The sequence below is a fragment of the Misgurnus anguillicaudatus genome, chromosome 22, assembly GCF_027580225.2.
Source record: "Misgurnus anguillicaudatus chromosome 22, ASM2758022v2, whole genome shotgun sequence".
NCBI classification, from domain to species: Eukaryota; Metazoa; Chordata; class Actinopteri; order Cypriniformes; family Cobitidae; genus Misgurnus; species Misgurnus anguillicaudatus.
The window spans coordinates 37,559,050-37,584,271 of record NC_073358.2 but is presented as its reverse complement, the minus strand read 5'-3'; the positions used below and the strand labels follow the sequence as shown (position 1 = coordinate 37,584,271).

The window sequence follows — 25,222 nt, the reverse complement described above, 5'->3', positions numbered from 1 at the left end:
GCAGTTCTGTGACTAAAAAAATAAAGAGAGGAAATAAGTAATTCAAAACCACTTGTATCTCAGACACTTCTGCTTTCAACTATATGAGATTTCAGATTATTAAACCAGATGGGGAAATAGGACGTATATGGAGCTATTCCTGTGTTTGTGGGTGTGTATGTGACCTTAACGGTGAAGAATATCGGGCAAAACTACCTTTCATATTCCTCAGGGGTGAATAGGATTACCGGAAGCAAATCCGGACACATCTATAAAGTCTTCTATCCGGTTACGATTGAAATCTCTTTACAAAATATAAGATCACAAGGACATAATCCTTGTTTGAATATTTCATGCTGACAGTGAAGGATATTTGCGTGTATCTGTATTAAAATTTGATATTCGTCATGACCAAGCTAAAAATCAACAAGCTAAATCTGAGAGATCAGTCCAGCTGGCTGGATTACATCGGGCTTTCATATGGTTGATATGATGATTAAAAACCCAAATGAAATGTTTTGCATATGAAAAGATTTTTGCTTTTTTATATTTGGGAATAAAAAAAGTGCAGATGACACACGCTTCATTGCGTAAGAGTAAAACTGATATGTGACCCAGTCTGTGAAATCCAGACTAAAGCCTTATAATCTAATTATGAGATTAGGAGCATCAAAGTTTAATTTAAATCACTGATTTCACTTCAATTTCAATCTTTTACATGTCCTTGAAAGTTAAAGCTATCAAGGTTATATTTTTTCAAAGAATGTTCTTTAGACTATGTACGATAAACAAACGGTAGTACAAAACATCAAAAGAGTGGATTTGTCACGCAGGTGTTAGCACCACAGATTTATGAACTATTGCAACAAGGTCAGGTGCAACGAAGTCAAAACAATGTTTTGTATGAACTTGCCTGTCAGAGATCGAAGGCTTTTAATTAAAGAGGGCATATAATCTCACTATGTAAAATATGCCAGCAGGATGGATGTATTTTGCTGAACAATGCACTGAGTGTCATGACTCATGATAGTTTGATGCAATTTTTGGACCTGCAGCTAAATTACTAAATCCACCCTCTTTCAACAGGACAAAACCAGTTGCTCTGCATGGCCACATGGATTGTGTGATATAATAACTAGCAGCTGTATATGAAACAAGAAACAAATCCAACCATAAAAATCATAGACTGTACACTTTTTCACTAAAAAACAAAAACAACCTGATTTTAAGGCATAAATAAACACCTGATGTAACAGCACTTTATGTGCACCGTTTCTTCTTCACCTTGCCTGAACTTAAGCTGATGCTAGCTGTTCGTGCTTAAGAAATAAATTGTGCACACGCTCACTGCAGCTGACTGCTCAGTCTGTGATGGAGCAGAATTAAATCATCACCAATTTATATGCTAGCATACAGACAGTCAGTGCTTGCACTTTGATCTTTGGCACGATCTAATAAGCACTTAAAGGGATGAAAAAAGTATTAAGTACTTTTGATCCGGGGTCACCTTAGTGAAGTGAGGGACTTTCAGAGGGAAATTCTAGTCAGATGTTCACCACAGTAACTGGGATAGAGTCAAATGATCAGTCAAATTATAATCCTGTGCACCAGTGCTCACTGGATATTAAGTACTTTCCTCTGGTGGTTCCCCAAGCCATTTGAAATCAGCAGTATGATGAGAAAACATTGTCAGGATGCAAATTGTGGTAGCAAATATATCGGGAAGATTTATGCCACAGCAGCTTGATGAAATAAGAAGTTTAAGATAACAAGCAGCAACATAACTGTGATACCAATCAAATCTACAGCCCTAAATTTGTAAGGAGACAAAGAATAAAGAGAGAAAACCCCTTTCAAAATGTAATATCTGATCGAATGACTACATACAGGCTTACAAGTGGCATTGTGTTATTCTTAATTAACTTAAAGGTGCCATAGAATAAAAAACTGTATTTTTCTAGTCATAGATGAGTAATAAGAGCTCTGTACATGGTAATGACATATTGTGAGCCTCAAATGCGTTTGTTTCCTCATATTTATGTAAACTTCGTGCACGCAAAAGAATGCTGGAAAACAAGCCAATCTCAACACAGATTGTGATGTCACAGTCAAAATGTGTGCCCCAACATTAAATTACACTTTAAATGAATTACAAAGTTGTTAAAATGCTTAAAACAAAGTTGTGACTGCTAAATTAGCACTACATGCTAATTAATAAGGGTGTCAGGATTTCTAAATCGATCACAATTAAAGGGCGATTTATAGTCGTGCGTAAGTTCTATCGGATCTCGAGTCTTACCTCGACGTCTTCTTCACATAAGCCTAAACACAGGCTTATGGTTACTGCGACGATCCGCGGGACCTAGCGCCCCCTCCTGGTTGGGAGTATTTACGTCCTAATACAAAAATCACTATTTTAAAAGTATTTGATAAAGTATAATGTGGTCCAGGGGGCTGTATTAAAATTTACCCTATGCCGTGTGCGGCCCTCGGGCCGTCAGTAGCCCATCCCTGCGTAGGCTATCCGTAGCGCGTCAGTTCTACACGGTCCGCAAGCGCTGTGATTGGTCCACCAGAACCCCTCCCGTCAGGTAAAAAAACTGCGTCATAGGTATTTCCGTTTGCGATGGTGAAAACAAAGATGAGCCAAGTTGAGGAGTGATTAACTCAAACTGCAACAAAAGTCACTGTTTATTTACTTCCATCATTGCTGGTCTTCTCAAATCATACACAACAAGTTGCTGTTTCTTTTTCGTTTGTGGGTTAACTTGCCAAGCTTCTTCTTCTCTGACGGTCGCGCTGCTACTGTGGTTATACACGTGGATACTGCCAACCAGCGGTCTGTACGTGTGTTTGCACGTCGACGCGGAGGACGACGCAAAAGTATAAATGAAAACCGACGCGGAACCTACGCCGTCGCGGCTACGCACGACTATAACGAGCCCTTAAGTCACAACCTCAAACTTCGAATTAAAAAATGGAATCGTCAATGCTGCCACGCCCCCATGTCACGTCCGGTCAACTTGCCAAGCGGGAAAAAAACACATGTGTTAAGTGCTCCGAGTTAACCTCTAAAAATTATGAAAACAGCATTTATACATGACTTATTGGGGTATAGTCTCACAATCTCGTTTGACGGTAATAAAAGCGTGTTTTTAAGATGCAAAATACTGAAAGATGTTCATCTGACAGGAAGTTTAGCATATTTTTCCACTGGCAGCATGACTAACATGGCAGGGCATCTCCGAGTTCAAGGTCAGATATATTTCATAAAAGTCAAGTCAAAAAATAACATAGCAACCAGTTCTAAAAAGTAAAAACCGAGAATCGGATCGAACCGTGACCTTAGAATCGAAAATGTAATCGAATCGAGGATTTGGAGAATCGTGATACCCCTACTATTTAATGCTATATGCTAGCATTTAGGCTTAAATTCTACTATTGACTTCACACAGTTACATTTTGTAGGTCCATATTGAAAAAAACATAAACTTACCACTTAGAAACGTTCATTAACAATCTCCAACAATTACTTGACAAATAAGGTCTGTTTACTAATGTGAGCTACTGGCATGAGCCACAGAGCAATCAGAGAAGAGCTTAATATTATTATTCATGACCCTTCCAAATAGGGCAAAAATAGACTATTTCATTCAAAGGACCAATCTAAGGGTTGTTAATGGACATTTAAAAATGTTTCTGGATAATTTTTGCACTTAATAAAGTTACATATCTTCTATGTAAATATCAAAAACAGTTTTCGATGCATTCTTTGGCACATTTAATGTTTTAACTTTTCATCTGCATGTAGAAATAGTTTGGACTTGCAAACAAGATCAGATCCTCAGACCTTTTCATCCTCAAGATGACATATAAGGAAGATTATTTCATGACATGTACCATGGTCAACATGACCTATTTGACACACAGCCTGATCTTTGATCCTGTGTACACAACCACACAAGATCCAGGATAACCGCAGAAAGATATTTCCCTCTGAGAAATCACTAAAGGTTTCGAGAATTGCCCAAATAATTCTAAAGATTGACATATTCTCTAACATATGATAAAAGAATGACCAAGTGATGACCATGGACAAATGACACCTAAATTTGCCGCTTATCCTAATGACCATACACTGATGGCATCATAAATGGGTGATATCTCCTTGGTCCCTCTCCTAATGTAAAAGGGGCCTGGATTTAATTTAGCAATATGTATTTGAACTGAAAGGCAGGTATTTGATTTTGGACACATGCCATTTCTGACACATCCCCTGACATCAAAAAAGACATGCGTTTTATATGCAATATTGACTGACAGATGTCAAAGTGAACTCACCAGCTCATCCAAGTTGCGCATATCCAGAAGGACCCTCTTTTGCTGCTGCTGCCAGCGGGCCACCAGCTCCGGATCGGGCTCACCAATGCTTTCCTTACGACCAAATGTCCTGTTCGGCGGGCTCGACTCCCCCAACGACTCTGTCAGGTTCTCCTGGTCCCGTATCTCTTCTTCAATCTCCTCTTCCAGTTGAATCAACATGGGTGCCAACATGCCAAATTTGGCGCCCCGGCGAGCCACCTCCAGCAGACACAGTACGAAGTTCTTTTCGTTGCACCTCTCCACCAGGTCGTTGGTCTCGAACATGAGCACATCTTTAATCCAGAGCTCCTGCCTGCACCAGGCTATAAAGTTGGACACGTTGTCCCTTGCCAAAAAAGATCCGGGTATGACATTTCTGGACTGGAAGCCCACATCCTTGCTGGGAATCCGCAGCGAGAGCGCCGCGTCTGGATACTTCTCCTTGAATTCATGGGCGCGCCGGTTCACGTTGTTGGCGTGCCGGCAGAGCGCGCAGCCGGTCTCCAGACCCTCCATAAAAGTGTCCGCCGTGATGTCGAGGTCGTAGAGCGTGTTCAGCCATTCAGCCAAATCCTCTTTCATGGCATACAGGTACTCCTCGCTGGATTTGAACGGCCTGATGCTTTTGGAGGCGGCTGACTGGATGTTGCTCTGATCAGCCATGTTTTTGGAAAACGCGTATCAATCAAGACACGAAATATAAGATTGTCTCATCATACAGAAATCCAATGAGGATGGCGAAAAAGCCGCGCGGCCATCACATAACAATGCGGGCCGCTTCGACTCTCATTCGCGATGATACAGCTGTGGGATTCCGAGATGGATTCCGGATGTCTGTGAGATACCCGCCTCCTTCAATGAGCACATAGCGATTACTCATTCCCCTATGGAAAAACAGAAAGAAAAAGCGGCATGACAATCCAATATTATCCTACACGAAGCCCAAAAGATCCGATTCTCATCCGCATTGGTTAATAAATCTCCGCAACGCTTCGTTTATTCGAATCGGAGAGCGCGCGCATGGCCGAATCGGTTCGGCAGACAGGCGGCTCCGGTCTACTGGGACACTTTAATAATAACGTTCGTCAATGATCCGTCCTCTGCTCCGCCTCCCGCCCAACGTGTCGAGCTGCAGTGGTTTATAAACAGTCATACATCTCATTAGAGGATAAACGGCAACTTTATCCCCGCGCATCAATTTTAACTGCACGAGCCTGACGTACCAACGGTCAACACGTTTATATTTGCATCTGGTATTCAAATACAATAAGCGTCAGTTGAACAAAACACGCTTTGCTTCATGCATATCGTTGATCAAGGATTTGCATGCACTGGATGGAATGATAAACACTGATAGTTTTATGATCAATCAGGGTCAACCAGCGAAAAATTGATCGTGTAATGTTTGTTTGCACGCGCTCGTTTGAAAGCAAATGCAGGCTGTGATGGAATTAAACGCGCGTGATTGTCATCACGTAAAATTGGACTTCGTGGGTCAACTAGGATCGATTTTAAACGTGTTATTGAATGGTTTTTGAGTGGCATTTACTTGATATCTAAGACTTACCTCATTTTTTTCCAGATAAAAAAACGTAGTAAATTGTTGTGTAGGCTACTACAATGTAATACACATTGTGATTTTTTTAAGCTGTAGTAAATATTGTAGAATACTTTTATATTTATGGTAAGGTTAAAAACACCACAATCTTACACTGTAAAAAATACTTTGCTGCCTTAAATTTTTTTTTAAAATCAACTTGGATTTACAAGTCATTTGAACTTACAATTATTTATCTTGACTAGAGATGAGTTGTTATAACTACAGGTGAGTTGTTATAACTTATAAAATTAAGTTGACTTTTCTCAACTATATTTTATAAGCTGTGACAACTCATATCTGTTGACATGACTTGACAAAGAATTTTAAGGCAGCAAAGTATTTTTTACAGTGTAGCAATTTTACTACAGTAAAAAAACATTTTATGTGATTAAAAATCGGTAGTTTTGTTTTTATATATAATCTCATAACAAAAGACGAAGATTCAAGGTTAAATATTTGCTGTGGTGTTCCTGTAGCTCAATAAATATTGCGTTAATATGTCAAATGTTGTGGGATCGAATCCCAGTCAACACACATAAATAAAATGAATTAACTACGTCTTTTTTGTTCAAAATGTCTGGCATATGCATATGTTAAACATTTAACGCTTTCATATGCTATCTCTTTTAAAAATGTCACTTAAAGGGATAGTTCACCCAAAAATGTTAAATTTGTTATCATTTTCTTATCCCCATGTTGTTCTAAATATTTATAAATTTATTTCAAAATAAGATACTTTAATAAATAATGGTAAGCACACAGCTGATGAAAGTTAATGTAGCCTACTGTCAACTGTGTGCTTACTATCATTTATCAAAATATCTTCATTAATTAACACAATTTTTCCATATTTGTTTTCCTACTATGGAAGTCAATTGATACGGCAGCTGTGTGCTTACCATAATTTATCAAATTATCTTCTTTTGTGTTCATCAAAATAAAATAAAAACTGAGGGTGAGTAAATAATGACAGAATTTTCATTTTGCGTAAACTATACTTTAAAAGTTCAAATGGCTACCCAGGATGCCCTGTTCCTGTTTGGGCTAAATAACGTTTAGGAAAGCTCACTCACAGGATTCTGCTAATGGTGTTGGTCATCAGCAAATGAAAGGAGTCATTCTGAATAGACAGACAAAAGACCGACACGAAGACATCATCGTGATGTTAATCAGCGTTCATTCGTCTCCTTTTAACAATCAACTCAATGGCTGTAGAACAAACAAAAGTCTGTCTTCAGGAACTTAACACTTAGGTCAAAGCTTTGCATGCTGTGAATGAGAAGGCAGCAGCAAAGTGTGCGGGATTCATAATTGATATCGAGTGTTTAATATCTGCTTAGCATAACTCAAGTGCATGAGAAATATCCCATATGGCCTTTAATTCTTTCTCATTACGAATTACCAATAGTAAGATAACCAATAAGCCTGTTATCACAAACTCTTTTGAGAATTAATTTAGACCCAAGTCACATTACAATTTTAGGGCTGGAGATTCAAATGGCCCGTCCCACTCCAAGTGTTGTCCTATTTTAAGGGTGACTTTTGTTGGAATGTTTTTGGAAATACTTAAACAAGCCAACTGCAGATTTCAATCACTCCCACTTTCCATTAAATATAACAGCAGACTAACTAGGCCATGAATGCCTTTCCTGCATTACGTTTCACTTTTGTGAAGAACATAAATGTAATGTTATCTTTCTATATTTACTTCCTGCTCGTGCTGTTTAATGTTTGGCAGCATGCACTGTCAATGGCCCGGCCCAGACTACTGCAGCATGCGACCGAGGAGCCAAAGGGAGGCCCTTGTTTTCATTTGAAAAGCGTCGGTTGTTTCTTTAAGAGAGCTAGACAGAGGGGAGGACACACAGCGAGTCAAGAAATGAGATCATTCTTCAAGAGCCGGATGAAGCAGCTCTTGTGAACACACACACGCACTGATCCAGCTCATTTTACAGTTCCTCAGCAAGTGAGAATTTGGCATTAATCTGTAAAATGTTGAAGGAATGAGTCGTGATTTTGCCATTCTTTACAATGGAAGGTTTAATGATTAACAATAACCAAGCTTCAACCTTTGTGTGACTCAATCATATACCAGTTAATCCATAAACACCATGAATATTATCTGCGATTAGATTTGGATAGAACTTCTTAAGAAATTTTATAGAAAATCCATCTACAAATCAGATAAACACAACTATTAGCTCCTACAAACTCAATTAACCTCAGCAATGATTTAAACTCTTTCTGAACAAAGCCAAATGCTTTGCAGATGTAGTGAAACAGACTCACAGTTGACGAAAGATAATGTCAACAAAAGAAAGCGTTACAAATAAACATTCACCCCAAACACTTTCGAACACGCACAACAGATTGATGATTTTGGTTGCCTATTCCTGTAAATAACGGCCTGGTTTCAGAAAAGGCTTTACTAAAGCTAGGAGACTAGGCCTTAGTTAAATTAAGATGTTTAACATATTAAATAAACATGTCTTAAACATTTCTTACTGGTGTCTATCTCGAAACAAATCATGGTATTGGCATATTTTAAGGTCTGTCAGTACAAGTTATTGTAAGTTGGGACAACTCAAACGTGTTTTACATTGTCTGTGAAACCAGTGGAATTATTCCCTTAATTGGGATTAAGATCTAAATATTTAGACCCACCCTAATCATCAGAGTTCCCACACCTTAGTGAACTTTAAAATCAAGAACTTTCCAGGTCCAATACCCTCAAATTCAAGGACTAAATGTGGGGACACATTTCAAGTGAGAGCAAGGTTACATTGTGTTACCTTAAAAGATACATTGTTACAGTTCCCTTTTGAGGGAACTCGTGCTGCGTCACTGCGGTGACACTTTGGGGACGCCTCCAACGGTAAGTGCATCTGAATGTGTATGTTAAATTTAAACAATGGTGAGGCTTAACGACAAAGACAGGGTGACGCAAGAGCCAGGAAGTATATCGCTATCTGAAATATTGCAAAATACGGCGTTACAGGGACGCAGGAAGTATGGCAAGGGAGACGCAGCGTCTCGTTCCCTTCTCAGGGAACAATGGTTACGTATGCAACCGGAGACGTTTTCATGTGTCAAACACAACTATGCAAAAAAGCATTTTTGTAGGAATCAAGATTCACATTCAGATTAAATAAGCATTTAAAGCGAACAATTTAGCATGTGTGCTTAAAATCTAGAATTTTTTTGATATCCTACACTACACAGGGAATGTTTTTTTTTTTCAGAAAACTTCTTGCATAAAATAGATTCAAGCACTTTCCATGTCCTGTATCCATGTATGCATGCATGTATATTTTCAAAAACTTCCCATGGCCTTGAATTTTTCCCCAGATTCACAAACTTTCAAGGACCTGTGGGAATCCTGAATCATGTTCATCAAGAGGACTCCGACTTAGCCATACTGCGATTACAGTTAAGCATGTTGCCAGCTGACACTTATGCTCTGTCATGCACGTGGTAGAAAAGCAAACATTGCATGAACCTTAAAGTATGCGCCACCTAATGGCTAAAGACTGAATTCCACACACTTATAGGACATCCTGATGTACCGTGAAAAATGCTCATTAGATTGATAAGGAAAATCTCTTTTTGGTGCAATTTCATCTTTAAAAACATCTTTATGTGTACCCACAAAGTTAAGTGGCAACAACCTCCTCTAACAATCAAATAAGGACAAATGATTAGGAGACAAATAAATCTGTATTGAAAGGTGCTGATATAGAAAACTGATGTACACATCTGGATGTGGAAGTTTATTTTTAAAAAATTGTTCATAGTACAAGGTTACATAATAAAGGGACAGGTAAGACAGATTCCAAAAAATGGTGAATGTGGGGCACTATTACAAAAAAGCCATTAGAGCATACAAAACTGCAACCAAAAGCCAACTAAAATCAGAACGTGCTACTGAACTTAAAACTAAAAAAGCAAGCAAAAAAGAACCATTTATAAATATGGAATCATAAATAAAAGGACTTTAAAATTCCTCTTTTATGTAAATCTTTGTGCTTGTTGCAGTAATTCAGTAGGGTTTGTCTCTGCGCTCCTGACGATGATCCCTATGAGAAAAAAACAGCACATCAATAAAATAATTTGGAAGCACAATATTTAAATTCTTTGCATTTCAAGCTCCACGAAGACTATAACCTTTAACCTATTTATCCTTTGTACTCACAGAAAGTAAGGCTCACCTCATATCCATCTTGCCTGGGGGTCCCATACCTCTCCTGCCCCCTCTATCCATGGGACCACCTCTGCCTCTGAAACCACCTCTGTCCATTCCACCCCGGCCCCCTCTGAAGCCTCCACGATCTCCTCCCCAACCTCCACGCATGCCACCGCGATCCATTCCCCTACCACCTCTCATTCCCATGCCACCCCTGCCACGATCACCTCCAGATGGGAAAGGAGGAGACTCAAGGCCTTCGGGTTTTGGAGCTTTACATTGGTTGCACTCCATCCTCCAGGAAAAGTTTTGATTTCCACATCCACTGAAATAAGATACGATAGTCAAAAAAAAAAAAAACACGGAACGTCAAACTAAACTTTGGGAAAAATAAATTGTGTCACTCACGGGTTAGGACAATCCCAGTCTCCAGCTCTCTTCTGCACATTGCCCTGTTGAGGACCACCCCAGCCCATTCCACCTCGAGGACCACCACGAGGGGGAAAACCACCTCTATCTCCACCTCTCCCCATCATTCCTGACAACAAAACAGATTAACCATTACGATCTACTTATAGACACCTGAGGCAGCTTCATTTACAGAATTCATTCCTCCACGATCCATTCCAGGGCCACCTCTCATTGGCATTCCTCCTCTCATACCCCCCATCATTGGTTTCCGTCTAGCCATAGACACCTTTATCCTACTGCCCTGGAATTCCTTACCTAGGATTAGGACAGGAGGTAAATGTTAATTGATGCTTTAAATGCAGAAAATAACTTGAGCTTAAGGAACTGGAAGACTGTAATATATTTCTCTTTAAAACGTCCATCCACGTTTCTGTAATATTAAAGAGGGTAGTCATGATAAGTGTAACGAACCATCAAAGTGCTCAACAGCAGCTCTGGCACATGTAGGATCATCATAGGACAGAGTGGCATCTCCCTTTGGTTTGCCAGAGTCTTTATCCGTGTAAATGTTTATGGCTGGTTGGTTTAAACGCCGGTTTATCTACAAAAAGCAAACAAATGTTGTAGAGCTGTGACAAAATCAGAAACCACAAGATGTGGACACTTTGGTGACTTGTGCAGGTATGTAACCCCTCACCCGTATGGTTCCAGAGTGCTTGAAAAAGTCAGCCATCTCTGGCAGTGTGGCTTTCTCGGTGAGGCCTGTAATGTAGATGGTGCTGTTTTCAGAATCATCCGGCCCTCCTGGTCCTGCGGATTTGTGGTGAAGAGTCGGATTTAATAACAATATAAAAATCCTGCTTACTTCATTCTATATCCAAGGTTTTTATCCAGTGTTAAGCTGCACAATGCAATATTTTAAAGTTTCACATACCCAGGTCACGACTCATTCCGCCTCTCATGCCTCCTGGATATCAATGCATCGCAGAGGAGAAAGACAAAAACAAACACGATTAGATATCACTGGCATTGAAACTTTACTACCTCACCAACCTGCCAAACCAAAAACAGCAGTTTACCTGAAAATGACATGAATTTTCAGGACTAAACTCAACCAGGATAAATTAAGAATATGAAAAACACGCTTTTGTCAAGACACTTCTGGGTCAAACGGTTCAAATTTTTGACGTTACTCAAATATATAAAAAAACAGACACCATCAGGAAACACACTCTTTTGTGGAAAAAAGTGGCACACCAATGGAAACTCTTAAGGATTGACAGGCGTGATTGCCCTCTATATTAACTCAGGAGTGGACTAACCAATGGAATACTCTTAGAAACTTACCACCAGGCTTATTGAAGCCCCCTCTGTCTCCAGCGATGCTAAACATGAAGATATGAAGGCGATATTCCTTTTAGTCTTCAACCAAAGCACTTGAGTGGGAAATGATCAATATATCTCTATATCTATCTCTATCATTTGGCCTCATAAATATACTTTACTAACTAAAGGGGTGGCTTGTTAACCTCTGTGACCTTTAAATAGGATTTAACAGTTTGGGTGCAGTAACTAACAAAATTCCCAAATAAATTACCAGATTTAAACCAGAAATACACTTTGCACTCTTGTTAAATGTTTTAAGCTTTGTGGATAAAACCAAAATATACAGGAATTGAGGCAGGTTTTAAATACAGCAATCCTATTAATTAGCAAAAATCCCAATTTTTAAATCCATTTTTAGTGTTTCAACCCAAATTAAATAAGCATTATAAATAAAATACAATACGTAGTAGAAATTAAAATGTTAACACAAATTATGAAAATGACTAAATATTCAGGCTGAAAGTAGTAACAATCATTCAATAATGTCAATTTTTTTATCTAAAGAACATCTAAACCCAGCAAGTTCACTTTGGTTCTCAGAGTTGTCGCCTTTGAAACGGCAAAAGGTACTTAATAAGTACTGCTGTTCTTATACGGATCTCTGACACCTGTAGCGTATAAATGTGACAAAGAATGTTAAAACAAGACCTCCGAAATGAGAAAAACAATGCACAATGCAAAAATATTGTAGTATATGAAAATGTATAAATTTAGAAATGCTTTTAACATGCTTACGGTCCTTCGAAACCTGTTTGGAACAGAATAAGCAAATGTTTCTCACTTTTTTTGGTTAGTTACACATATGGGTAGTCTAGGTCTTACCTTTGTTTTTAGTAAGCCTGAATGTGTTACTTCATGTCCACTACATAAGATTGATTTCAACAAACCATCCGACTACTTAAAAAACATTCTGTAATCAGAGTATTTCTGCCAAACCCTGTCAACTTCATTCATATTGACCATTTTGAAACCTTCTATCAATACATTAGATCCTAATGCTGGGTGCACACCAAAAGATTTTTTACATCTTATAAGACTTTCAACATGTGAGACCACAAACATGAAGATAAAAAAATCCTAGATTTACCCATTTTGCTCCTATAGTGTGGTGTGCCATGTCAGAACAACACACAGATTTTCAACTAGAGTCTCAACACAGGAAATCTCGCGAGACTTCAGCATAAGCATGCCAGATGATACGTAGGAAGAAACTTCAATGATGGCGTTTGGAATGATTTTCACAGAAAATTCAAGAGAGAAAAAGAAAAGGGTTTGGGTAAAGTCACAGAGACAGCGGGAACATGGTCTGTAGAAGTTCACGTTGATCAACTTCACGTTGTACTGCGCCATGACTGTTTCAGTCTTCCATCATCATCATCTCACTTTCTGATTGGATATTGTTAAGTTTCACGTGATAATCTCAAGAGCGTGCACGCGTTTGACCTCGGGGTTGCCCACACACATCAGGATTTCTGATTGTACATTTTAAATAGTTTTAATATTTACGATCGGGGCAGCTCCGACGTTCTTCCGATCAGGTTCGGACACTCTTAACACACCTCACACCAAAGGAAAAACTGATAAGATAATCTGTAGAACCATCAAGATAATTGAGACATAGCTAGGCTTGTCGGAAGGGGGGGGGGGGGTCGGCCCAAAAATCAACCTGATTATCTGTTGGTGTGTACCCAGTATAATTTTTTTTATTGGAAACCCACCAATAAGTAAAATTTGTAAAACTCAATTGTGTGCCACCATCTGCTTTGTAAAAATTCAATGGTTAACCACTCATATTTCAACCATAAAACTCATTTTAAACCTCCACCAAAATGTGCCACGATTGCGGAATCTTCCTAATCCAAAACAAGAAATTGAAAAGTTAAACCATCGTACCTCATGCAGTATTTAATAAATAGACCAATTATAGGGAATTTACTAGACTGCTAGAAAAAAAACAGCCCAAAAAATGCCACCAAAAACAATGTGCCACAATTGTTTTCCCATAAAACAAAGACACTAAACTATTAAATCGTAAAAAGTGCACCTGCTTGTATTATAACCGCAAATAGAGCAAAATGTAAAAGATTTCACCTCAGTTATACTAAAATGACTAAAAATATAAAAAAGCCAAAAACAAACTGAGCTTAAAAACACACAACAGACCCTTGTTTTAAAATAACCAAGTATTTGACTCATTCTACAAAAACATCCGTGACCCTATTGTAAAATGTATAGATCATGAGACCAAAGGTAAAACCCAGGCAGTTTCAGAAAACTACACCAAAATTTTGACTTATTTGCTCCTGCAAATATAAACCCTGTGTGTGTATCTGGTAAATGTATCCATACTGTGAAGAAAATAAGAGGGGTCATTAATTAAATTTTGAAGGCCTGATCTTACCCCATGCCACCGCGGCCCATCCCCCCACGACCCCGATGGCCTCCATATTCATAACCATCTCTGCCACTCTCTTGTCCACCATATCCACCTCGCTGAGGCTGTGACCCCTGGTATCCTCCACTTACTCCACCCTGATTGTAACTGCCTAAAGGAAAGATCACATACAGAAGCAGTAGTAAGCTTCTGGCCACAAATAGTAAACCAGACCACAGATAAACCAGCACCCTTACTGTAATGGCTTGACTGGCTGTAATCACTTGGAGGTGCGCCTTGTTGGCTGTACTGTGACTGACCGTATGAACTGTTGCCTTGGGGAGGGTAGGCAGCAGGTGGGCCTTGCTGGGGCGGTTGTCCTTGTCCATAGCCAGGTTGCTGAGTCTGAGCGTAACCTCCAGGTTGGCTGTAAGCACCCTGGTTATAGGTAGGCTGAGTACTTGCACTATAACTTCCAAGACAAAAGAGAACTTTAGGGATGAATATGCATGAGTTTAAGTGATGACATGGCAGATTAATCTCATGGCACACAAGCTATAAGCTTTGATCTAAAGCACCCACTAAGAATAACAGGAATTTACATGGAAACATGGTATTTAAAGCATGTAAACTATTAGGCAGCATGAGGAAAGAACAACATATGGCAATACTGTGGGAGGCTCTAAAAAAGCATCCTGTTGATGTGCTGATTTAGGAGATGGTCCAGTTACCTCTGAGGAGTAGAGGCAGCAGGCTGCTGGCTGTAACCAGAATAGGCTTGTTGGGTGGAGTATCCGGGCTGGGAGCCATAGGAGGCCTGGGCGGCAGGGGCCGCAGTGGAGTTAGTGTAGCTGCTGGCCCCATAAGTCTGTGCAGGCTGATTATATGCTCCTGCCTGTGGTGTTCCATATGCAGCTAAGGGAGATAAAGATTTAAGATTAGTATCTGAATGATTTTGTGTGTGCACCAGAGTAAACAACACGAATGAATGGCCGAGACTCAAGTGTTAGTGAAAAATTTGTAATTTCCCAGTTTACTTATGTTAGCTGCTGTGGGAAGTGCTGACAAATTAAAGCAATATGAAAAGGGTTCTTGCAGGTTTCAGTAAGTTAAATTTTAGACCTTTTTAAGACCTTTTAAGACCATTATGAGTGAAATTTAACACCAACATGACAAATAACTATTCGAATGATCATAGAAATTCTCAAAAGTTCTATTTTTATTGATTTAGTCCAAGAGAAATATCACATTAACTTAAAATACATCGAAATACATTATGCTTAACCCTATAAGACAGCGAGTGTTTGCGAAGTGGACGTCCTAAAAGCTCGGCCTTTTTAAGATTTTTTTCTTAATATAAGAAATGCATTGATTTTCATAAGTGAAAACTGTGCAACACTGAAGTTGACTCGCTGTTGGTGGTTCGAGACTAGACGGCCCGACTAAGTTAATTATTAATAAAGCAGTGTTGATTTTTAAGGTTTGTTTCTCGCCAAACCCACAGTATACAGTCAGATCACAACACCTTAAATATAGCTTATGGCACAATTTGCGTGGATTATGCTAGCCTACATGAGCATCCTCTTAAAGGACAAGTTCGGTATTTTACACTTAAAGCCCTGTTTTCAGATTGTTTATGATAAAATGGAACGGTTTTGACTGAAATTTCGACATATGATGCTGACCCGAGTATTTTCAGGTGTTTGTTGCATTACCTCCCACCTCTACAATGGCTGCATAGGTCCACTGGAACAATCCAACAATCCAATTACAAAGACGTGAAACTTACCGAGTGGTCAGGGGTGTTCACTGATATGCTCAAACAAAATTTGCTGCAAAAGACGCATTCCAACAGGTTTTATTGTAGTTTTTGCCAACTTTATTGACTTGTATTAGATGTGCTGTGAGGTACGGTATTACTCCACGCCGGGAACGTTGTTTCTATTCTTGCAATTGGCAAAGGTGGATTATCACTACCACCTGGGCTGGAGTGTCTATTTTTCAAGCTCTCAACGGAAGAATGTACGGGCGTGAGGCGTTTGGAAAAATAGGTCCACAAGTTTACAACGAATACTAAAACACCTGTTGGAAAGCATCTTTTGCAGCGATTTTTGTGTGAGCATATCAGTGAACACCCCTGACCACTCGGTGAGTTTCACGTCTTTGTAAACGAAAGCCTAAAATCCATTAAAAAGGATTGTTCCTGTGCACCCATGTAGCCATTGTAGAGGTGATACAACAAACACCCAAAAATTCTCGGGCATCATATGTCCAAGTTTCAGTCAACACCGTTCTATTTCATCATAAACAATCTGAAAACCGAGCTTTAAGTGTAAAATACAGAACTTGTCATTAAAGGTGACATAGAATGATTGAACGGGGTATTTATCCTTGTTCTGTGATGTGACAAGTAGACAAAAAAAAATTGTTTGGGTCTGTAATGCCTTAGAAGCTTCCTAAAAACCTCTCTTAGATAGCTCTATTAGGGTGGGGGATTTTAAACAAGTGGTTTTGCACCTATTTGGCTCCCCCTACTGGCTTAACTTGCAATCTCATTACTGATTGGCTGACTCTGCTGCCACTCAAAAAATGTAGCCAATTATTTTAAAGTGGATGGGCAGTGAGATGTCCGTGATGTCATAAGCATCAGTTTTTCAGATTGGGCCGTTTTCTGGCTGACATTTCTAAAAAGAGGAATTTCTATGAGACCTAGATGTTTAGCATATCTAGCACTTTTTGTATGTTTGGGAATGCGGGTAGACTACGTTATTCAACAAAGACAAGGTAAAAATGGTTTTTCATTCTCTGTCCCCTTTAAAAAAAAAAAAAAAGGATTTAAAACCGGACTGAAGTGTGATCCAGTGATGTGCGCGCTGTGCAGAACTTTTCTTTTTATACACCCACCAGCCAAACACTTTCTGACTCCACCACTGGTAAGTTCTTCAGTGTTTTAAATTACTATTTTACTTTATGCAACGCTTTTCTGGGAATGAACGGAGGTAAGAAAGTTAAGACTTTTTAAGGCCTTAAATTTAACTTTCTAAATTTTAGACTTTTTAAGACCCCACAGGAACCCTGTATGAAGATGCAGTAATTGCTTAATTTTTTGCAAAAAAAATTGTCTATCAACTAAAGTGAACCCACAATAAGTGTGGACTATTCTGCTTAAAGGGAAGGTCAACCAAAGTTACTAGAGCATGGCTGCAGAAAATTTAGATGGCCTACATTAAAGGGATAGTTCACCCAAAAATGACTTATTCACCCTTGTTCCAAACTGGTATACAATACATTTGCTCAAAACATTCTTTTGTGTTCAGGAGAACAATGTTTGCAACCAAACCGTTTGAGCACCATTGACTTTAGTATTTTTGTTCCTACTTTGCAAGTCAGTGGTGCTTTCTGCTTTATTACAATATCTTCCTTTATGTTTAACATAAAGAAATTTCAACAGGTTTGGGATAACTTGAGGGTGAGTAAATGGCCAAGAAGCCCTTTAATAACAGGCCAAATATACTTGTGTTGTAGAACAATGAATGCGTTCAAGCTCTGTCTCCATACCTGGTGCAGTAGTTGCTGCCGCTGCTGCTTGCCCATATGAGGATCCATACTGCTGTTGTGCATATCCTGCAGCAGCAGAGGGCGCTGCTTGACTGTAAGTGGACTCAGGAGCTGCAGCGGGTTGAGCATAGCTATAGTCCTGCTGAGCATATCCCTGCTGTAAAACAAACTTGCATTAAAACCTTTTTATTCCACCTCACCCATAAACTTCAATTATATAAAATGTTTGCTTGCTCACTTGGTATTTCAATGAAAAAGTAACGTTACATAACTAGCTCAAAGCTAATACCAGTTAAGGTACAGGACCACTTGGACAATTTAGGCTTACCTGGGCTGCTTGCCCATAACCCTGAGCAGGAGGAGCAGTGTATGATCCATACCTGTGTAAAATATATGTATTTCATTGATTTACAATTAATAATAAAATTGTGAGTTTGAAATAATGTATTAAGTGAAAGTGGACTTACGCCTGCTGGGCACCAGCCTGGTTGTAGCTGCTATAATCTAGAGTAATAAAAGGCATTACAAAAGTTAGACACGGGGCAAGCATTTTTGAAATATCACACAAGGCACCTTATAAAAAAAAAAGTTAAAACAGTACCTTACTGGGGCAAAACAAAAAATACTGCTACATAACAAAAAATAAGGTTTTAAAGGCAAGGTATAAACCCTGAAACAGGGCTTATAATCAACGACTCGTGTTTGGATAACTGAAGTGGCAAAAAAAAACATCCACTAAATAAAGCCAGCGCACTTTAAGGTTTATATACGAGCACATAAATAAAAGCGCTCGAAAAATAAGTTAACCGTTTAATCTTTGATGTAATACTTATAAAGAAAAATAAATAGAACCTTGTATCGATAACAAAGCAAAGCGAAATGTTGCACGCACAATATAACACATTAGCATGCTACAGGCTAACGTTAGCTGCTCTCTCAATCCCGCTTTATTTTAACCACGCCTGCTGTCGATTAAACTAGTAAAACCAAACCAAATCACATTTCTACAATTAAAAAACAAAGTACTCCATTTTATTTATGACTTGTTGTTTAATTTGGTGGTCATTATGCCGCGAACTAAGCTTAAAACCGGTTCAGTCGAGTTAACAAACGGCTAGCGTTACCTTAACCTAAAAACGCAAGGCCGCGTGGCCTAGCAATGTTGTCTATTTCAAATATTTCCCCAGGAAATAGCATTAACCATTTAGTGAATGCTTTACAAAGGCTCAGCAATTATCAAATACAGTTAAATAATAATATAAAACGCCAAAAAATACAAATAAACAAATACTCACTCGTGACTGACGCCATATTCTGTTACGGACCAGTGGAAGGTATGAGCATGCGCGGTGCACGCGTGGAAGAAGGTGACGAGGAACGTACCAACACAGGGACGGTAGAGGGGTGAAAGAAATTAACATACAGTCCAGCTGCCGTACCTCTAAAACATTTGATGACGTAAATTATATAATTCATTTGTATTTTTGTATGTGTTGCAATAAAATCGATTTTATTCAATAAATACACATTTATAAAGTTTTACAAAAAAAATGTATCCCAAAAACGCGCGAGTGTCTAAAACAGGAAGTTGCTCGCTGTCAAAATAAAAGAGCTGAATGGCAACATTGGATTCTTGTAGCTTGGTTTAATTTAAGTTTAAAGGTTAGTAAATGAAAATTTGCACACGTTTAGTCTTTGTGCAGGCAACATTAGTTATCTGTTTTGCCTGTCACTAAAACAAAACGATGCTAGTGTATAACAAGACAGTGCAGTGCACACTGCAAACATGAATATTGAGAAAATGAGATCCACAAAATGAGATTGCTTTTCATAATAGCAAACCACCAAGTGATGCGTCTGTCTGTTGACAATGCTTGATCATATTTTTTCGGCTTGGATGTGGTTTGGATCCAACCGGCCTGGATTTTGTAGTGGTACAGTTTTAATATTAACATTAATTGTGTCGACTTGGCTGTGTGGGATTCACGCAAGCATAAGTTTAGGACCAGGCGGCGAATTCCCAGGATTTTATGGTAAGCAAACCATAATGTGTGAAACTGTGATTTAGATTCAAGTAACCCAGTGCTTAATGATTTTCTGTGTTTAAAGATTTCGTATTATATGCCTTTAGCCACGAGGAGTTGACCTCCTTTCTCTACAACATCACTTTACTGCTGTGGCTCGGACCATGTCAAGAACGAAGATGGGGCACTTTTGTCTTCCTCACCCTGTCCTTCATCTCCACTGTGCTCCTTCCTCCCATTTATGCCCTTTTTCTTTTTGTCACCGGGGATGAAGCCAGCAGGGTCTGTGGATACTCTGCCTCTCACCTTGCTCTCTTCGCAGCTCAGTGTAGGCAGGTGAAGCAGAGGAGAATTTTGCGATGTGTTCCTGTCTGGTTCTTGCCTTGGTTCTTTTTACTTCTCAACATCTTTCTGCTTCCCAGTGCTCCAGGTCTGCTGCACTTTTATGCCATTTGCCTGGGTCTCAACTGTATCCTTTACACCAGCGTTTCTCATTTGGGAATAGGGCCACAAATGCTACAAGCATTATAATAAGCTAAAACCTTCAAAGTCAAGTTATTTCTTAGTGTTTGGTTATTTTTATAACACGCATATCTTTCTAGTTATGCCATGTTCTGGAATATTTAAATATTTGTAAATGGAGACCCTCAAAAAGTTTACCATCTACTGCCCAACACGGATATTATTTAATAGCATTTCAGTCAGTCTACATATTTATAAAGTTATGAGGCAGATGATGTGTTACCCTTAACATATAATACAGACAATAATGAGTTTATTGAATTATTGCAACACATAGAGAGACTAGGCATATGTGCCTGCATGCCAAAATGGGCATACATCTCTGTTACTTCTTATCCACACCTGCCAACTTACATCATCCCCACAAAAAGGTTATTGTAAAAATGTAAAGTATGTCATTTATAACAAAGACCCTCTTGTGTCGTGTTATTACACTAACTGAGCATTTCTATTATTCTGCAATAGACCAGAGCCACGTGATAACTCATCTCAGATGGGAGACGTGCCATCAACCAGTAGATCCCAGTTGGAAGATCATTCGCTCCCATGGCAACATACTGTTCCTGAGTGGCATCAGGAGTCTTTGGTAACAGATTCCCAGATGTTAGAGGAGCAGATGCTAAGAGCAGGGATATTAGCATCATTGCAGGATGCGCCCGAGGGTACAGCAGATAAAGTGGAAGTACCCAAGTCCTCAGTATCTTCATTACGGTTAGTGCTGGAAGATGTACATATTTGTTATGTTTTTTATGCATTTGTCAAACTAGACAATACAGCTATATCAGCTGAAATAATTAAAATGGTTTATATGGATGATTTGCATGTTATTTTTTAATGATCTCTCATTAAACTGCTGTTTTTTCAGGCTACAACAGCTGGAGAAAATGGGCTTCCCCACAGAGAAAGCTGTTGTGGCGCTTGCTGCTACAGGGCAGCTGGATGGAGCTATTTCCCTGCTTATTGATGATCAGATTGGGGGGGAGGCTGTAGTCATCTCTAAAGGGAAGAAGTCATCCTTATAATCATAGCTCAGGGATACCCAGACCATTTAAAAAACTGATTGATTGAAAATTCTTTCATTATGTTTTATCCTCATGTTGTTCCAAACCCATATGACTTTTGGATGTGAAGCACAAATGGATGAAAGTTGGTGAGATGGAAGTATATTCACATTACTAATAAAAGTGAATGAGGTCCAGGGGCTGGCAAGCTCTAAAAAATAAAACGAGGCACTATAAAACCATCAAAAGTAGTAAATGTAACTAGCTTCATTACAGTTTTTCTTGAACTGTATAATAGCTGAAATTTAATGAGTCAATCGTTAATAATCTTACATGACAGCCATGGCCAATGTTCACTTTTATTGTATTGAAAAGAGTAACTTAGACATTGTGTTTCACCAAATAAAGTGCTCTCTTTTAAGATAAAAAAGACTTGAGGGTATAGAAATGATGACAGGATTTTCTTTCATTTTCAACTATTTCTGTTATGCATAACACAGATTTCTATAAGCAGAGATAAGGTGAACAGTTATACATTTGCTACTCCATGATTTTTGGGTGAACTGAACAGCTGAAATGTTGTGCATAGTGGGTGGTATGAAAGATTTTTATGTTGTGGTGTTGGCAACTTTTACTTGAAGTTTAATTTGAAGTTTAATATTGAAACATGTTCGGAGCGGCAACTCCAAAAGCATGTCAGTATGTCTGTCATGTTTTGTTATAGTTTCTATGAAAACAAAATAAGCTTTATTAAATTACATCTAAAGTGATATTAAATGTGTGTTCTGCATTTGTCACACCACAGAAAAATTAACCACCCAGCCACATTTGAAGGATAAAAAAACTAAGTTAATAAAATAAGATATCAAATTCTGGGAAAAATAAGCAGCATTCTCTGCTCTCCAACACTAGGGTCGTGCCCGCTGTCGGCACTAAAACTCCACCCACGCACCGCCGTCACAACTTTCAATTTTTCTGGCTAGAGGGGATACAGCTATGGCGAAATATCGCGAGATGTAGGGTTTAGGTCAGCAGGATTAAGATGAAAATCAGTGGGTTTGGCTAGATAGGATACAGCTACTACTGAAGAAGTTTTATTTTAATCCCAATCTACATTTATATGATGAATATGAGTTTACCATTATAATCACACCATTATAATCACATGCAATTTGTTTTCCATGAAGTTATGCATTATGCCATGAAGTTATGCATTATGTCATGTGTTATGCTGTATGCGGATCAGGAGTTTGTTTGCCATGGGATTCCTATTGGACCAGCTGGGTGTATTCGGGTTTCAGGGTAGTTTAGAGAGCCATCTGGACAGGCAGGCACAAAGGATTTTAGTATTAGCAAAGAGCCAAGGGTCAAATAGGTCAAGGAAAGGAGACACTGGTCTGGTCTGGGGACTGTCATGTGATTCTTCAAGTTACAAGCCTGAACAGAAACATATTGGTAAAGCATATGGAGGGGAGGGACAAAGACCATATATATTTACCAAGCCTGGCTGAGAGCTTCAGACTGGTTTGAAGATTCCTCCCAGGCCGGCCTGACTGGTCCTGGGAGGTTTAATCAGGCAGGCTCGGCTTCTTATTTTGTCCGGAAAATAAAAGTCTATCTCTTGAAATCAGAACCTAAGACTGAAGATTGTTTTATTTGAGGAAAAGGAAAACCACAACATTTGGTGCCGAAACCCGGGATAGAAAAGAGCTGGACAGTCACACCACCTGAGCGAACCTGACGAGCAACACAAACAACGTATGGCCATATACAAGGTAAGCACTTTTTCGCTTATTGTGTTGTTTGCCAGAATTTGCTCCAGGTGGTGAGAAATTTAAGCTCTTCTAAATTTAAGAACCATAGATGTGAACTGGGTTTTGATTTCAAGGGTACAATCTAATTAAGGCATGCATGCATGAATCTGTGTTAATTACTTCGGCTTTGATGATCATGGTGAATTGAAACAGATTTAAGTAAAAAAGGAACGCGTAAGAGTTTTGTATGCAAGGTTGCATATGCTGCGTCTATCGGGGAAAAGGATGACGTAGAGGTTTAAGTAAAAAAGGAACGCGTAAGAGTTTTGTATGCAAGGTTGCATATGCTGCGTCTATCGGGGAAAAGGATGACGTAGAGGTTTAAGTAAAAAAGGAACGCGTAAGAGTTTTGTATGCAAGGTTGCATATGCTGCGTCTATCGGGGAAAAGGATGACGTAGAGGTTTAAGTAAAAAAGGAACGCGTAAGAGTTTTGTATGCAAGGTTGCATATGCTGCGTCTATCGGGGAAAAGGATGACGTAGAGGTTTAAGTAAAAAAGGAACGCGTAAGAGTTTTGTATGCAAGGTTGCATATGCTGCGTCTATCGGGGAAAAAGGATGACGTAGAGGTTTAAATAAAAGAGAACGCGTAAGAGTTTTGTATGCAAGGTTGCATATGCTGCGTCTATCGGGGAAAAGGATGACGTAGAGGTTTAAGTTAAGAGAACGGATAAAAGTTTAAATCGTTATGTGAATTAACGATTGGTTATTTGTTTAATGTTTTGTGTTTGAGTGTGTATGTATGCAGCTGCAGAATGTTTGTTAGTGAGAGAAATGGGTTATTACTGAAAAATGGTTGGGTTAACAATTTGGTTTATAGGTTATCAAATATACATTTGAAATTTAAGGTTTGGTAAAAACAATTGACACCAGATGGGACATCAAAAGGAGCACAGAACCTGAGACCACAGCTGGCTTTCTCAATGGACAATGCAATCAGGTGGCCACCTACAGAGATGAGCAGTTTTGCTTGTTTAAAGATTGTATTGTTCACCTGAGATGGCTCGGGGTGGTCAAATCTCAAATGCTCTTACAAATTTTAGAATAAAAAGGGGAAATTAAAGATTACGAGATTAAATTATAAGAATAAAGGGTTTCATTTTCAAAAGGAATGTGTGCTAGGACAGATGATGGTTTGTTGTGTGAATGAGTTTTATTGTTTTATTTTTGTTGTTGAGTGGCTTGGATAAAGATTTAATGTTAAGTTGAGAAAATGCCTAAGAAGTTTCGCGAACCTGAGTGTTACCGTGTCGGGGCAGACACGTTGGGGTTCGGAGAGAAGAGTTATTAAAGGCCTGCAGGTCAGGTACGGTCTATGTGTTATTTGTTTTGTTGTTTTGGAAGGCCCGGGCTGATGAAAGATATTGTTTTTGTTTTATTTGTCATGTCGGATTGGTAAATTGTGTAAGTGAATCTTTTCCACGTTGATGGAAGTGAAGTGGAATGATGAACTTGGCCAGGTAGTCTAGATAGAGTTGTTTTATTTTATTTGTGTGAGAATGCAATGTGTCTGTGATATAAGGAGTCTGAGTGTGAATGTATGAGATGGCACGAGTGGGGGCTGAGTGAGTAGTGGGTGTGTCTTTCTTCTGTTGCTCTGTAGAGAAGCACAGAGGTGTGTTGTGTTACAGGAGTGAAGATTGTTTAAAACTATAAAAAAGGGGATAAAGTTTGAAAGTATGTGAATAAGAGTAAGAATATGATTATGGATAAGAGACAGTTACAAATGCTGGGTATTAAAGATTAGAATTGCAGACATTGTGGTTCTGAGGTATTGTAGCCAAAAATATTAGTTATTACAAAAAGTATACAGCTAATTCTAGAAATTAAATAATTCATTTAAAGGATTGATTAAAATAAAGAAATTGTGCTCAATAGGAAAAGATTGCTGTCCAAAAAAGGACAGATGTTGGTGATGTATTTGATTCTATTTGACAAAACACTACAAAATATTATAAAGGAAATTTTATTTTAAAGACACATTGGAAATCTAAGTAACAATTTGGGG

General features: G+C 38.8%; 3 protein-coding genes across 6 annotated transcripts in view; 1 reads left to right on the top strand and 2 right to left on the bottom strand.

Moving 5' to 3' along the window:
* The window catches only part of gas2l1 (growth arrest-specific 2 like 1), a 37,766-nt gene extending 31,731 nt beyond the window's left edge, over positions 1–6,035 (bottom strand). The window contains exon 1 of the mRNA XM_055199051.2: positions 4,321–6,035. Within this exon, the coding sequence (XP_055055026.2) occupies positions 4,321–5,004 (684 nt within the window). The 5' untranslated portion in view covers positions 5,005–6,035. The remainder of the gene's footprint in view (positions 1–4,320) is intronic.
* Positions 6,036–9,690: 3,655 nt separating this feature from the next.
* ewsr1b (EWS RNA-binding protein 1b) lies at positions 9,691–19,250 on the bottom strand. 4 transcript variants are annotated; one of them, XM_073860929.1, is made up of 15 exons: positions 19,149–19,250; positions 18,321–18,357; positions 18,182–18,233; positions 17,854–18,007; positions 15,027–15,210; positions 14,553–14,767; positions 14,323–14,467; positions 11,883–11,920; positions 11,470–11,502; positions 11,233–11,345; positions 11,007–11,136; positions 10,739–10,850; positions 10,533–10,664; positions 10,150–10,449; positions 9,691–10,017 (listed from the first exon to the last, which is right to left on the bottom strand). In XM_073860929.1, exons 1-15 carry the CDS (start codon positions 19,162–19,164, stop codon positions 9,981–9,983), a joined length of 1,698 nt encoding a protein of 565 aa, XP_073717030.1. In that variant the 5' UTR covers positions 19,165–19,250; the 3' UTR covers positions 9,691–9,980. The 4 variants fall into 4 exon arrangements, with proteins under 4 accessions (XP_073717030.1, XP_073717032.1, XP_073717031.1 ...); XM_073860931.1 differs by having other exon boundaries at positions 14,616–14,767; positions 17,854–18,010; positions 19,149–19,249; XM_073860930.1 differs by having other exon boundaries at positions 14,553–14,761; positions 17,854–18,010; positions 19,149–19,249.
* A 187-nt stretch (positions 19,251–19,437) lies between these two features.
* On the top strand, positions 19,438–21,818 carry rhbdd3 (rhomboid domain containing 3). The gene is made up of 5 exons (XM_055199059.2): positions 19,438–19,886; positions 19,963–20,346; positions 20,641–20,770; positions 20,865–21,110; positions 21,265–21,818. The coding sequence occupies exons 1-5, from the start codon at positions 19,724–19,726 to the stop codon at positions 21,419–21,421; spliced, it is 1,080 nt and encodes a 359-aa protein (XP_055055034.2). The 5' UTR covers positions 19,438–19,723; the 3' UTR covers positions 21,422–21,818.
* The last annotated feature ends 3,404 nt before the right edge of the window (positions 21,819–25,222 follow it).

Excerpts from the sequence above, each read along its gene's own strand:
- ewsr1b (XM_073860928.1), bottom strand. Across the intron at positions 14,768-15,026 it reads GCTGCCTCTACTCCTCAGAG|TTATAGTGCAAGTACTCAGC; the intron begins GTAACTGGACCA and ends TTGTCTTGGAAG. Across the intron at positions 10,450-10,532 it reads GACTGGGATTGTCCTAACCC|TGGATGTGGAAATCAAAACT; the intron begins GTGAGTGACACA and ends ATCTTATTTCAG.
- rhbdd3 (XM_055199059.2), top strand. The coding sequence starts at position 19,724 with ATGCTTGATCATATTTTTTCGGCTTGGATGTGGTTTGGATCCAACCGG. Across the intron at positions 20,347-20,640 it reads CATTTGCCTGGGTCTCAACT|ACAATAATGAGTTTATTGAA; the intron begins GTATCCTTTACA and ends CATATAATACAG. Across the intron at positions 20,771-20,864 it reads TACATCATCCCCACAAAAAG|ACCAGAGCCACGTGATAACT; the intron begins GTTATTGTAAAA and ends ATTCTGCAATAG.